The following is a 14,612-nucleotide window of genomic DNA, read 5'->3' as shown; positions in this document are numbered from 1 at the left end:
ATAACAGTGAGAATTAAAAATAACATTTCTTATTGAAAGAGAATGAATAAATAGATGAAGACTTCACATCTCAAGTACGACCTCTTGCAAATTACATTAATGACTTAAATGCCGGATCCATAAGATAAAATTTCTGGTTCTCAACGAGAGCTTCAGTCATAGAATCATCTGGTTGGAAGAGACCCTCAAGATCATCGAGTCCAACCATTCACCCTGCACTGTTAGGATCCCTAAACCATGTTCCTCAACACCAAATCCACACGGTTTTTAAACACCTCCAGGGATGGGGACTCCACCACCCCCCTGGGCAGCCTGTTCCAACACTTCACAACCCTCTCCGTAAAGAGATTCTTCCTGATATCCAACCTAAATTTCCCCTGGCGTAACTTGAGGCCATTCCCAGCCAATGTGTCTGAGGGCGGGCGGTGCCGGCGGGGCACAAACGCGGTTTTCATGGCTCCGCGCGAAGCCGGGCCGCCGGCGAGCCGTCACTAGGCAACGCAGCCCCGCCCCCGGGCACGCCCACCTCCGGGCGAGCTGAGGGCAGCGGCGTCACTCAGCTGCTGCGCATGCGCCCGCCGGTGGGCGCCGGTGAGGGCGTGAGGTGAGGTGGGGGGGGCGGCGCGGCGCGGTGCGGTGCGGTGCGGCCTGCTTCTCCCCCGCTGGGGGGGTACGGCCCGGCCCTATGGCCGCCGAGTTCCTTGTCACGCTCTACGAGTACTCGCCGCTCTTCTACATCACCGTGGTGTTCGTCTGCTTCCTCGTCACCAGCGGCCTGGTGCTGGGCTGGTGAGTGCGGCGGGGTGGCCGGCGCCGGTAGCGCGGGCTCTCGCTGTGGGGCTGGCTTCGCCCGTGGGGGCATATCTGGGGTGATGGCCCTTGGCCGCAGAGGTTGGCGGTGTAAGGAGCTGGCACCCCTTGGGGAATGAGCTCCCGGAGTGCGGGGTGGCCCTGGGGTAGGACAGCGCCAGGGGTGGCGGTGGGGATGGGGGTGTGGGGCCTGGCAGAGGTCAGGGATTGGGGTTGTGTTGAAGAAGGGAGGGTGAGGAGGGCTGGCACTGAGCACAGGCTGCTCCTGAAGGGGAGGATGAAAGCCGAGGAGAAAATGGAGTGACTGGGAGAGGACCTGACCCTGAGTGAGAGGCTGGGAGTCGGGGAGGGCTGCTCCAAGGGAAAAGTTTGGCGCTTTTGGAGATGGACGCCGCATCTTGGGGTAGATAAAACGAGCAGCTATTGAGTAAGGCGCCTGGCATGAGGCCGAGTAGTAGCTAAATCTGTAAGGCTTTATGGCAGGGATGTTACTGAAGTGTGGAGTACCCAGGGCTGCTGATGGGACACCAGTCTGTTCCACTGCTGAAGCTCAGAGGAGAAGCGGGTATTTCGGGTGAACCAAACAGGGTGTTGGGACTGGGATGGGGAGGAGCCTTAAACTACTGATCTGCTAAAGTGCCTAGAGGCTTGAGGAGTGGAAGAGCCTCTCCTACTCGTGTTTGAGAGGGTTCAATAAAGATGTCGCTGTTGCCTTTTTTGGAACCTGGTCCCTGAAAGTCTGTCTGTGGAACTGTTCTGTTTGTTTTCCTGCCAGCTCGGGAGTGTCCTGAATGTAAATACTGATACTTGCCAAGTGGAAAGGATTGATTAGCAATCAAAATATTTTGTGTAGGAATTGTGGATACACCGTGCTTGTGTGGATTTTGGAGAGACCAAAATGGAGTTATTGTGTTTCCTCCCATGGGCTTTACATTAATATCTGTGGTGCTGTGCTTCAGTGTTTTCTTTCCTTTTCCTCTCCTTGAATTACAGATGTTTTAGCTGTAGTTGTTTGTTCTTTCGGCAGCTTTTAAATGCTCTGCTTGACTTTTCCTTTAGTGCAAAGTCTTTCTCCTGTTTACATCACTTTGTTAGCTGCCACTGCCACAAACATATGCTATCTATTGCTTTTGGTGTGAATGAAGCATATCTTTTGATCTTTCAGATATGCTTTGTGGAAAGTTCTTGGTTTTCTTTTGCATTGCCTCCCCTAGTGCTGGGTAAGTGGTAGTGAAGGCAAGACTGGTCTTATTGTTATCTTTCTGCTGGATGAAGCTCCACCTCATTATTTACTTGGAGACAGAGGTGGTAGAAATCCTTTTCATAATTCTTTCTGTCCCACTGCACACTGACGGTATTGTATTGCCATCCACTTCTCTCCATTTTTCCTTTTTCGCTTTATCAGTTTTTAAAAAATATTATCTTTAGCAAAAAATGATACCAACTCATGATTCAATGTATATCCTAAACCAGTGATCCTTTATCAATTTAGTTGTTATTTATCTGCTTATAGCAAATGCTTTGCAATCCTCTGCTGTAAAATGTCCGAAATAGCTGTGCCAGAAGATCCTTACATCTGCACACGTCATTGATGCCTTTGGGGCTACAGGGTGTGCAGAGAGCTGTCCAAGTGCATTTTTATTTCAGGATCAGCAATTCTAGGTGCATCTGCATTAGATGATATTGCAGTTTATGTAAATATGTCTTCAAACCAGTTAAGGAGCTGTTGGTCGAGTAGGAGCAGTTGCCAAAAGCCCAGCACGTGCGAGGGCGTGAGCATGTGGCCAGCTGCTCAGAGATGTTTGCTGCTACCTTTGAACTCGGCCGTACGACCAAGAGCCTCCAAGCAATTTCAGTGTGTTTGCAGCTGCAGTTACGGTTTAAGTGCTCTTGAACTTGCTTGTGAAAACAACTCGATGCTTTATTTGCCACACAGAGTGCTATAAATGCAGACGGTGTCATGCAAGTACATAACACTTGATACATTGCTGTAATGACAGTTTGTTTCCCCCATCATTTTCGGCATCAGTTGTCAGCTTCTTTTATGGATGTGCTTGTGATGGCCTCAGTCAGCCTGAAAAAACACCAACTGTTGAGGAATGTTAAATGTTTTCATGTGCAAAACAATGCACTGGTTTGATGAGTGTCTGTTTTTATGGCCAGCCCTAGTTACCTGCGGCTCTGCTCAGGGAGTCCAAGTGGGTTACTGCACAGGCAGCTTTGTGGAGCCAGCCCATTAGATGCTCTGGGCATAGGAATGAAGTGGAATTAGCTGAATATGGTCCTGTGTGTCGTCTCTTGAGCTGGAGATGAGTGCTCGTGTTGGAAGGAGCCGTAGCCTCAGCACCTGTTTGAGGTCCTGTCTGCTCTTTGAAGAGGTTAACTCATGAACAAAACCTTTGGAAACTCCCGCCTTTTCTACACTAGCGTTGTTCTGAACAAATTATTTTTTGCCTGTACCAGCTAATGATGTAGGCTGATGGAATGTTGGATCATAAAATAAAAATTGTGTCTTTATTGCTCCTTCATACACTGAATGCTACCTTAGAATTTACAGAAGCACTGTACCTCATTGTTGAACAGAAAGGCCTTTCTGCCTCCAGCTGCTGCCAAAAGTGTGCTGGAGGCTTTTTTCTACGGCTGCTTTTCATGGTGATTACCCTGTCGCTTTCGACCAGCAAAGACAGTTTCCAAAGAACGGGGTTTTCACTTTGGAATCAGCCAGATGGTATGAAACAGGAGGCATCTTTATGTGCGGCTGGAGACATTAGCTCCCTTGAGTTGTGGAGACTGAATAAGTGAAACAGCTGCTGCACCTGGTTTCTTTGTGAGTAAAATGTTTAACTGGTGTGTTTCATTACGGCCCCAGTGACGTCGGTGCGGCTGATTTTATTCGCATCGGAGAGATTTGACCCTCCGTGCGCGCAGACTAAGCATGGCTGAGCGCCCTGCGTTACATCATCGAAGCAGTGCAAATGTTCCCGTCAAAGTCTAGCAAACCAAAGGAATTGATCAAAGATGGAGTAATGAGTACAGAGTGTTTCCCACCAGCTCGGTCTCATTCCTCTTTGGGGTATCTGTGACACTTGGGCGTGCAAGACGTTAAACGGTGAAGGCAGATGTTTGTTAGACTGCCAGGAACAGGTTGTTGCTATTGGGAATGGCTTTGAGAATTGTGTTCTGAAGTAGTTTCCTCAACTTGAAAATCACTCTTGACTGGTGTTTTTCCCTGTTAGTCTTACAAAGGGAGCCCCTCCAACATGAATCAATGGAAAGGAGCTCAACGCCAGTAAAAGCTCTGCTTTTCTTCTTCGTTTGACACGCAGGAGTTGGAAAAGATTTTAAACCCAGGAAAAAGCAGCAGTTTAGCCCCAAAATGGTCTGCTTGGCTCAGAGCTGTATTGTACACGAAATTGCTTTAGCAATTTTCAAACTGATTACATTGAAGTTGGCAGTGCCCCTTTCGACTGGAGTTATTGATGCAAGACCCATCTTACTGTAACGGCTGCCATTTCAGTGCCCTGAATGGAAACCATTGATGCAGGGAAGTGCCGGTGCGTCGTGCCATTCGGAGTTTTCCAGCACCCAAGATGCCAATGGCTGCATGAACCCAAATTCAGAGCCATTAAATGGGCCATCACGTCAGCAGTACAGGTGACAGTGACAAAAGCACAAATTCAGGAAGGTGCTGCCTGAGCTAATTAATAACTGTTTTCTAAAATGCATTAACGAGAGACTCCCGCAGCTTCTCCCTGTTGCCTTCCTAACGAGACGGCACTGGATTAGTGCCGTTAAGAAAATCTCTTCAGTCTCTGAAGCAGTCTTCTGATTGCATATCTGGGACAGTTTCTCTAATCAGCTTTTGGTTATTGAAAGATATTGTTGTCACCTTAAAAAGTGAATTATTTTTAGCCAGCTGTAAAATGAAGTATGTTGTGGAGCTCGTTTTCTAGATCCTTATCTTCCGTAGTGTTTTTTTTTTTTTAAAGCCCCAGGCAATATGAAAATCTTGGGATTTTATTTGATGTTGGGAATCATCCCAAAATATTCTTCCTCATGTTCTTTAATTTTTATTTTGATTTATAGGGTGTTTAAACTTTTAAACCTTTGCTTTGTTAACCCTTTAGGGTCAGAGTATCGCTTGGACTAGCGTGCCAGTTTCAGCTTTGATTCAGACACTTGGTTTGTGTCGCAAAGCAGAGGCTTTATGGCCCCTGATTTAATAGCAGCATATTATTATAATTGAGGTTTACATGGGAAATCAGAATCATAGTCTCCCATAAAAACATTTTGCTGGCTGTAGTTACAGCTAGAAACACCTTAGGGCTTAATGATTTATTCTGAGATCTTCGTTTTGAGTATCCCGTCCGTTAAGGCTGTTGCAAGCAGCAGTTTTTTTGGAGTCCTGTGACAGAATATACAGAATGTCAATTGGGATAAAGCTCTGGCTAACCATTTACCACTAGAGGGCCTTGACAATTCTCATTAATTTTATTCACTTTCTGGAAAGGCAGCAGTAAAGTATTCATCTTTAAAGATTTTCTGTATCGCTGTGGAGGCTCCTACCTTCTGCACAAAAAGTAGGAGTCAGTTTGGCAGGCTATATTATCTGCATACCTCCTAGCAGATATTCTGCAAAGCCAATCTAGCTCTGTTTGTTGTGCTGCTTGCTGTTTAGAGCTGGAGAAAAATTAAAATGTGTCAACACTAGCACTTAACCCAGTTGTCCTTCTTGTTTCCTGTCTCATAGGTTTGGTTTGGGTGTTCCTGTTATTCTGAGAAACTCAGAAGAAACTGAATCCAGCGCAAGAGTATTGAAAAAGCAGATGAGACAAGTGAAGAATCCTTTTGGGTTAGAAATCCCTCATCCTGCTACAGCTTCAGTAGCAAGTCAGTGGATTGCTGATGCACTTGATTTTTGTCAGTTTGAGTTCCTGGACTTAGCATGTTCTGTTTTCTTGCTTTTTTTCTCTATCAAAATTCCATAGAAACATGCTTCCTCCCGTCATTACAACAGAAATAATTTTTACGCAGCTTATATATGTGGTGTTTCTAAAAGTGAAATGTTTGAATATTTAACAACAGTTTAATTCTTGTTAACAAAACACTTCCTGCTATACCAGATTTTTAAGTAACAAAAACATTTGCAGTTTACCAGCTACTGTGGACATTTTTGTAAACTTTACAGAATTGTCGAATTCTATATATTCATTATAGAATACATGCTGCCCTCTTAAAAATCTAAGTCCAGATGTCCAACAGTGTTTGGAAGTGCACTACTTAAAATAAATAAAAATAAAAATTAATAAAATAAAATTTATTATAAATTTAATAAAAAATAATAAAAATTTCCCTCTCTTTCTATCAGTGTTTCAGTGGAAACTGAATTTAAATATCTCTTTGGATCAGAGTTCAAGTAGTTCCTAACATCCTCAAAATTACTAATGTAGAAAGTGAAATTCATGCCCTTCTGCATCACTGGGGAGTAGTAAGCAAGGCTGAGCATCTTCCACCATCCCAGATGTGAAGCCTTCCTGTGAACAAGAAAAGGGCTGCAGCAGTTTTACCCCTTCCCCAACATTAAAAAGAACCCAAACCAACAAACCCAACAACTTAGTCTTCAGGTAACAGGATTTTTCAGGAGGTTTGAGCAGTTGAATTTAGTGGGACTTTTCAAGAGCTCTGCTCCTGTTTGTGCAGTAAGTGTTTAGGAGTTAATGGGTTGGGTACTGGATTTTTTAGAAAAGAAATGAAGCGCATTGATCCTCTTTTTATCCTCCCTCTGCTTGATCAACAGGGCCTTATTCTTTGAGACCAGAGAGGGTGTTGTAGACGAGTGATCCAGTGGGCTTTGGGCTAGGGGTTGTGCTCTTGGGTCTGCCAGTGAGTGTGTAAAATGGTACCGAAAGTTTACCCTTCGTAAAACACACACGCTGCTTTTGTTGTCTTAATCAGCCATTTTATCTCCTTACACCCACTTCCTCATCACCATGGACTTTCATAAGCACTAAACCTAGTCTAAATTCTTAGAACATTAAATAATAATGATAAAAATCCAGGACACTGAAGTTCATAGAATCATAGAATGGTTTGGGTTGGAAGAGACCTCAAAGATCATACAGTTCCAACCCCGCTGCCATGGGCAGGGACATCCTCCACTACACCAGGTTGCCCAAAGCCTCATCCAACCTGGCCTTGAACACTTCCAGGGATGGGGCAGCCACAGCTTCTCTGGGCAACCTGTTCCAGTGCCTCACCACCCTCAGAGTTGTTTTCTGCCTGGCCCTTTAAGAACCTGCACTTATGTCCAGAATTCCTGTGTGTTGGTGAATTAATGGAATCCTTGTCTTCTTTCTGCAAGAGGGTATAACACTGACACCTGATTGTCTGGAAGACTGTGTTCTTACGTGCTACTGGGGCTGCAGCGTTCAAAAACTCCACGAAGCATTGCAGAAACACCTCTACTGCTTCCGAATAAAGACTCCTCAGGCATTAGAGGACGCTCTGTACAGCGAATACCTCTATCGGCAGCAGCACTTGTATCCTTTCTGAAACTGTTTTGACAAAATATGCTGATTTTTTGGCACAGGGAGCGTCGAGACTCATGAACGCTCGGCAGTTCTTGGCACCATCTATTTATGAACGGATATGATGAAGAGTATTCTTTGTGCAAACGTCACGTTTGTCTACCATTGCAGCGACACTGATTGTTTTCCTTGACACATACAAAGCATTAAAAAAAATGACAAGGAAGAAAAATATTGTCAGTTACCAGAAGATGCTCAAGTTGTTGATTTTGGCCCAGTGCCTAGATCTCGCTATCCCTTGGTAGCATTGTTGACGCTGGCTGATGAAGAAGACAGAGAAATATATGATATTGTAAGTAATATAAGAATATATTTTAGGGTCACTGTATTTAAGGTCTGAACGTTTCAGGAGTCAGGCCTGAATAAAACAGCTTCCTTTCCCTGTCCCCTAGAATTTGATCCCTAACTTTGTCAGTAATGACTCCAGGGGAGCATGACAGAAGAGCAAGAATAATTATTATAGAAAAGCTATGCATGCCATTCAAAAATACTTATTCTTTTCACAAAGCTCATATCTGCAAAGGTCTCTGTGGTAAGCCCTGTGGTCAGAAGAACTGGTCTTGTGGTAGATTAGTAAGATGTTACTCTGATTTTTCCTGATCACATAAGCCTGTGGTGCAGCTCTTGCACTGATACGGTCTTTTGGATTGCTGTTGGCAAGGTAGGAGGATTTTTTTTTTTTTTTTTTTTTTATTGTCTGGCACAGATATTTGAGCTGCTTGCTGACTTGAGTGTTAGGAACATAGAGATTGCCTTTCTGCAACGGGCAGAAAGTAACGCAGTGCATTATGTCTCACTGTGGGCAGCTGCAGGTCATTTACAGGAAGGTGTGAAGGTCTTGCAGTAGACTGGTGTGAGATACTCAGCTCCCCAAAAAGGTCTCCTAATCCTAGTCTCTTACAGTTAAAGCAGCTTCAGCCTTGTCACCTGCAGTTCAGTATCCCTTGTAAACTCTAAAGTGACTAATTCTTTTTGGAATGATTTGGGCCACACTTTTATCTCCCATCATTTCATTTGGTTGATAATCCAATAGCACTGACTCCTTGAACAGCAACATAAATTGCCTAAATCCATTGGAAACTTTTCCGTACGTTCACTTGGAAATTGTTTGCCATCACACCAGTGCCTAAGAGATCTGTTCCCTTTCCAAGTGGTGCCTGCCCTTGGCTTCTTGTCGCTTGCCCTTAGGACTGCCGTCGTCGCTCCTGTCTCCCCAGCCATTTCCCAAATCAGTACATCCATGTGAGTTTAGATCTCAGATTAGTTTAATATCAAGAGACTGTGAATTTCGTGTTTGAATATGTTTGACATTAGCACGGACACGAATTTGTAATACAACTCTCCTCTTCCTTAGTATAGAAGAAAGGGGAGGGAGGGAGGTATTTTTCCCCTGGTTTTGGAGAAAAGGAACACAATTAAAATCTGTTAGTATGGTCAAAGGAGTAACTCCACCTGCGCTCCTTGCCAGACAGATGTCAGAATTGCATCTCTCGGTGTTGAACCAAACTTGTGAAATAGAAGTATAGTGTGGAAAGAGATCTTTGCCACTGCGGCCAGTAGGGTATTACCCCATTATTCTCCCATCAGTGCATCCAGTTCCATCTTGAATTTTTTGTGTGTGTGCGGCCATCACTACAGATGACGTTGCAGTATCTCTTTTCTGGGAGATCTAATTTTCATCCTAACTGTATTTTTGGCCATGCCATACCTGTCTGGTTTTGTGCTGTAATTTTCCTCCAGCCCCAGAAGATGAGCATGGCCATATAGCAGAGTTACAGAAATTATTTGAAGACTGGCAGGGCTGAAGTGGAAGAATGTGGATACAAAAAGGCTAGAAGCAGAAATTTTCCAGCTACTGCAGCGTCCTGTGAAAGTTCCTTTTCCCATGCAGGCTAGCTGAGAAACAGTTTGAGGTTTTTGTAAACTAAGACTTTATCTTGCACCTGTAGCTTGTTATGCAGTCTTGTTTATGGCACACTGGGAAAGTTGTTTTGAAATGGGTGTTGTAGCATTTAGCCAATCACTCTGGGAGGTGGATGGTCAAGCGACCAATTGCCTTGGCCATCCTTGTGAACCATATTATATATATATACGGATTTGTAATTAATAAACGGCTGATGCTGCTGCTGCCGCTGCTGCTACTGCTGCTGCTGCTCCTGCTGTTGGCGTTGGCTCTTTCTCCTGCACCTGAATTCTGTGTCGTTCTTCTCTCCGTCCCCGAGACGGCTGCGACAGAAGAAGACTTAGATCTTAGGCCTGTATGTAAACCAGAAGATTGAGAAGTAATTTGATCATGGTCTGCAAGTATTTGCAAAGAGAGAAAATACCTGGTGCTCAAGGGGCAGGGAGTTCTAGAATCAAACAGAATAGCATTTCTGCTAGATCTTAGCATCACTGCATACATTTTTGTGCTACAGGAGAGCATAACAGAGGAGACAGTAGCTCGAAGATCGAGATGCTGGCGTTAGAAACTGGTCCCACTCAGTTAAAAAGTTGCCTAGGTGTCTGAACAAACTGTGAAGTGACGACATGTGTCGTCATTGAGAAAGCGCTTATGGTGGGATGACATAATACAAATACACTGAGAACTGGTAACTTTTAAACTCTCTGGTATCAAAACCCCAAATCTGCCATTTTAATGGAGATTTAATGGCTTTTAGGTTCCAAAACAAAGCTAATAGTGGTGTGGCGGGTTTTTTTGAGGCGTTGTGATTTAGGAAAAAAGACCTTATTGCCGAAGAATAATAAATTCAGTTAATATAAATACATATGTATAGGTGCATATATATTTAAACTCTGCATGTAATGAGCCGTGTGTGGATTTCGAAGGGCAAGTCTGATTTGCCTTTAAAAATTTTTTTCAAACAAACCAGCTTTCTTCTATATTTCACTTCTCTTTTGACAGTTTCTGGGAACTAAAATAATATTGAATTTCACTTTCTTTTTTTCCTGCTTTTTAGAGGCTATTACGTAATTTGGGCAGGGTGAGGGGTATTAAGCACAGCATGCAAGCTTGAAGTGCTTTTATTTTCAGAAAAATGACTCTGAAGTCAGCCCATGGGGTCCTTTCGTAATCTTTTTCCAGTGAAATTTGTCTTTTGCCTACTCGGTTTACAAGCAAATCAGCAACACTTCTAAATGCTTTTCAGAGTCTAAAATCTGCAGTCCGTGTGTTTGTGATGGAAGTGGGAGAAAATCGAGAAGACTTTGCCTTTTACATGTTCCCCTGTAATTCTGCGTTCAGACTTCAGCTGACAGCATCATTCCTTGTGTTGAAGACAGCCTGGGATGCAGCTGCAGACGTTGTATGGGGCTTCAGCGCGCACGCCCACCTGGGGCTCAGTTGCTGTAGGAAACTCCTTGCAGTTTGTCAACTTCTCTCCCATCTAGGAGGAGCTTGTCATGAGTTAGTGGAGTGGACAGAGGAGTGCAGGAGCTGCTACTTCTGATTGAAATCATTATGCAGGTAGTCTCTCTGAGGCACATCCATGACTGTAAGCAAGCCCTGCCTCGGCTGCGTAAGCACTTACGTGTAGCAGGACTGCACGTGCTTGGCTGCCTTCTTGGTTTGGGGCCTAATTCCATTAGGTAAGAGCAAGCAGAGTGGGTCTCCACAGTAAACTGGCCATGGAAGGGCTCCACGGAGAACCAGGGCAGAAGTGCTGTCTTGTGCCACATCCTGTTTTTACCTTGTCCAGCATATTTTTCTGATCTGTGCTTGCAATCAATGTTGTTGAAGTCTTGATTGTCTAAGGAAATCAGCAGGTTAGAGGTTGTAACAAAATGTGTGATCTTTCAAGCAGACTATTCTCTATGAATCATATAATGAAAAGGAAATTTATTAAACCTAGCTTTTTTTTTTTGGTAGATTTCAATGGTGGCTGTTATTCACATTCCTGATGAGAGCTACAGACTTTCCTGCAGAATATTGTATCAGTATCTACTTCTAGCTCAAGGTCAATACCATGATCTGAAGGTAAGCCACGTACTGAGTCTTGTTTCATTTGGGAGACAGTTTTAGTTTGTGTAGGCTTTCAGGAGCCAAAATTAGTATAACACTTTTATTGTCATGCAAAGAACTGGGTAATAGTTACAATTATTTTATCAGTTAAGTAGTTGCAGCCAAAGTTACTGTACAGAAATATTCTATATAAAAATATTCAAGATTTCCTGGAGAAATTACTTGATTCTAGTCTAGGAAGCCTGGATCCTGTCCACTTACTAAAGCAGTAGTAAGAAATTAAGTAGCTGTCGAATGCTTCCTCTTTACAGAACATTTGTGACCTCCTTGCTAGGCTCTCAAAGCAGCACTTTCTCATATACTGCCCTTCAAATGGGAAAACGTCAGAAGAAACTTTTCTTTTAAATTTCTTTTTACCACAACACGGGCACAAGGGTTAGAAATCTGCCTAGCACGTACCGTTATGAGTTAAACCAATTGAGAGGTCATGCCCAGAAGAATTTGTGCTTCACATAAAATAAGACAAAAAAGAATAGGGGTTTGTAATATGAGCAAGAGCGGAATGAGTTGAGTGAAGTAGATTTGACAGCTTGGTGGATCTATTTTTGGTAGGAATGGATAGAAGCATCCCTCTAGGCACAGAGAATGATATACCAGAAACAGAAACCTGAGCTGTTCAAAACTTGGGCAGTTCTGTTAAAGTTCATGCTTGTACATTGACTTGATTCAGACAAGATTTGATGACTTATCCGTAATGTTTCACCAGTGGTTTATGTAATTTTATGCTTCAGAAATGCCTGGTAACTGGGCAACTGTCAGGACTCGCAAAGAGTGAATCTGGCGCTGTTTGACCCAGTGGAAACCAGTGAATCTGGCCCAGTGGAGCGTGCATCATGTGTGTGTGTGTGTGTGTGTGTGTGTGTTCAGGTTTCGAGGGAGAGTTTGTTGACTTCTAAATGGTTGTGTATATGTGTATTTTAGCAACTCTTCATGTCTGCAAATAGTACCGCACCGACTTCAAGTCATACGTCCCCTGGTGAGAGAAGCACTGACAGAAGCTTGCTGGAAAAGGCCGGACTGGCCGAGGATGAACCAGAATTGCATGAAGAAAATAGTAAAGACTGTGTCGTTTGCCAAAATGGCACAGTGAACTGGGTACTCCTGCCCTGCAGGCACGCCTGCTTGTGTGATGGCTGCATGAAGTATTTTCAGCAGTGTCCAATGTGTAGGCAGTTTGTTCAAGAATCTTTTCCACTTTGCAGTAAAAAGGAGCAAGATGAAGATGAATCGACGTGTATCTTGCAAGATGTTCTTCCTGGAAGAGTTTTTTAATGAGGGGGAAAAAAAAATAGAACTACTGAGTTGTAGGCACCCGAGATTAAATGTAGAAAACAGACTGTTTATGGGAGGATATGTAGCATTAACTTGTGTGGTTTTGCTTTTTATTGTCAGGTAATTTTCAGCTTCCTTATTTGTCTTCGCTCCATATGCTCACAGGAACACTATGTTTATCCGTGCAATGTGGACACGAGAAGCGCGTAGGATATCTTTGAAGGATGCGATTTTATTTATAACTTCTTACTAGTTTGTCGTGGAGTACCATTGGAGGCTATTTTGATTCCTAAATTTAGTATATCTACTAAAAAAAGAATACAGCTTGCAAGCGCAGTTGCACACAGCTTGTTCTATATTTATTGTATTTAAAATACTGGAGCAATATGTCATTTTACCTGGGTGTAATTTAGAAACGTGGCACTTTACAGAATGCACCAAATGAAGGAAAGTAAATATTCTTCATTGTTAAACCTGTGTGTGTGTGTTTTGTAGACGAAGGCTGGGCTGTGGCGGCAGCTGGGAGTCGAAGGCGTGATTCAGGACACTATTTCTGGCTGTTTGGAAAGATTTGTGTGTGTGTGTGTGTGTGTGTGAGGGACCTTCGCCAAAGCCCGTTGGAATGGGTGGAAAGATTTTTTGTTGATTGCTGTTGGCTTGAACTAAACGTTGCTGACGCTTTCAAGCCTGAGCCTCTGCTATGTCATCTTGAGAAACAGACTTTCAATCTTGTTTGCAATGGCTGTAAGAACTCGTTCTCCATGCAAATGTTAGTTAATTACTCCATGGAGTGGTTACTTGGGCAGTTTTGTGGTGCTATTCTTGTACGAGTAGCCTGCTTTGGGGAATTTCCAACTCTTTTTTTGTTACTCGCGTTGTCAGCTTGGATGCAAAGTTAACCGTTTACCTTTTGTCAATAGTCCCAGGGAATTTGCTTACTCTGATAAAGAAGGAAGCTAAAGAACAGCAGAAAATTATTTCTTTTTCCCTCCGATGGTGTACTGTGAAGAGCAATAAAAATGGCTGTTGAGAAGAGAAAGTGTTGTTTTGCTTCTTGAGAGAGGCAAGTTTTCCTAAAGACAGACAGACAGGATTTCATATCTGCTCATACGAGACAAAAATACAAACGCTCCATAGAACCCGCAGAAAATCGGGAGTAGCTGCTTTCTGTCCTCCCTCTTGTTCCCTTGCAGCTTTGCCCCGCATCCAATTCCAGGACAGCTGCTCGGTCTCAGGGAGAGAAAGCCGTGCTCCGCGCTGTTCAGCTGCACTCTCCTGCAGCTCCTTTAACAGTGCTGCAAGTACGAGGTACGCACAAGGCGCTGCACACCTCCAAACCAGGGCAGGAAGCTTCCCCTACTCAAAGGTACTCCATCTTCATCTTCCTGTCATTATTTTTGGTGGTGTTGTTTTGCCATGACCTGGCCTTCAAACTCCTGGCGATTGCTTCTGAGGAAAAGATTTAGGAGGTGGTGGTGGAAAGAGTGATGCTTAGCTGTAAAGACAGATAGAGGCTGGGAATTGATGCGTGTAGCCACAGATTTCCAGCCAGTGATCCGTAGGCTGTTTGTAAGACAATTTATCTGGTCTCTACCTAAAGTGACCTTCCTTGCCACGGACAACTCGGGAATAAACTGCCGGCCAAATCGGCCTTTTTTTCGCTCTGTGTATCAAACAGGAATTAAATACCTAAGTGTCTGGGGGGACTGATGAGTGCTTGCAGAGAACTTTGGAATACAGATGGTTCTGTGTGGAAATCACCGTAGCAAGGAATGGTGTTTGTGCTGCCATTTAGGAGGCTGAGGGCGGAGCAGAGCGCACTAGCAGAAGGAATGAGTGCTGGTGGCAGCAAGGCCATACCTCGGATAAGAACCCAACGCAGATGCAGAGCAACGACAGGGTGGTGCAGCTCAAGCAGACCC

At 43.9% G+C, this 14,612-nt stretch overlaps 1 protein-coding gene across 1 annotated transcript; it reads left to right on the top strand.

Moving 5' to 3' along the window:
* Nucleotides 1-644: 644 nt before the first annotated feature.
* On the top strand, nt 645-13,706 carry CGRRF1 (cell growth regulator with ring finger domain 1). The gene is made up of 6 exons (XM_086613825.1): nt 645-789; nt 5,561-5,700; nt 7,172-7,349; nt 7,542-7,689; nt 11,266-11,373; nt 12,340-13,706. The coding sequence occupies exons 1-6, from the start codon at nt 686-688 to the stop codon at nt 12,688-12,690; spliced, it is 1,029 nt and encodes a 342-aa protein (XP_086469951.1). The 5' UTR covers nt 645-685; the 3' UTR covers nt 12,691-13,706.
* Nucleotides 13,707-14,612: the final 906 nt, after the last annotated feature.

The sequence above is a fragment of the Tauraco erythrolophus genome, chromosome 6 (genome assembly GCF_009769465.1).
Source record: "Tauraco erythrolophus isolate bTauEry1 chromosome 6, bTauEry1.pri, whole genome shotgun sequence".
Lineage (NCBI taxonomy): Eukaryota > Metazoa > Chordata > Aves > Musophagiformes > Musophagidae > Tauraco > Tauraco erythrolophus.
The sequence above is the reverse complement of the archived record's forward strand: the minus strand, read 5'-3'. Positions and strand labels throughout refer to the sequence as shown.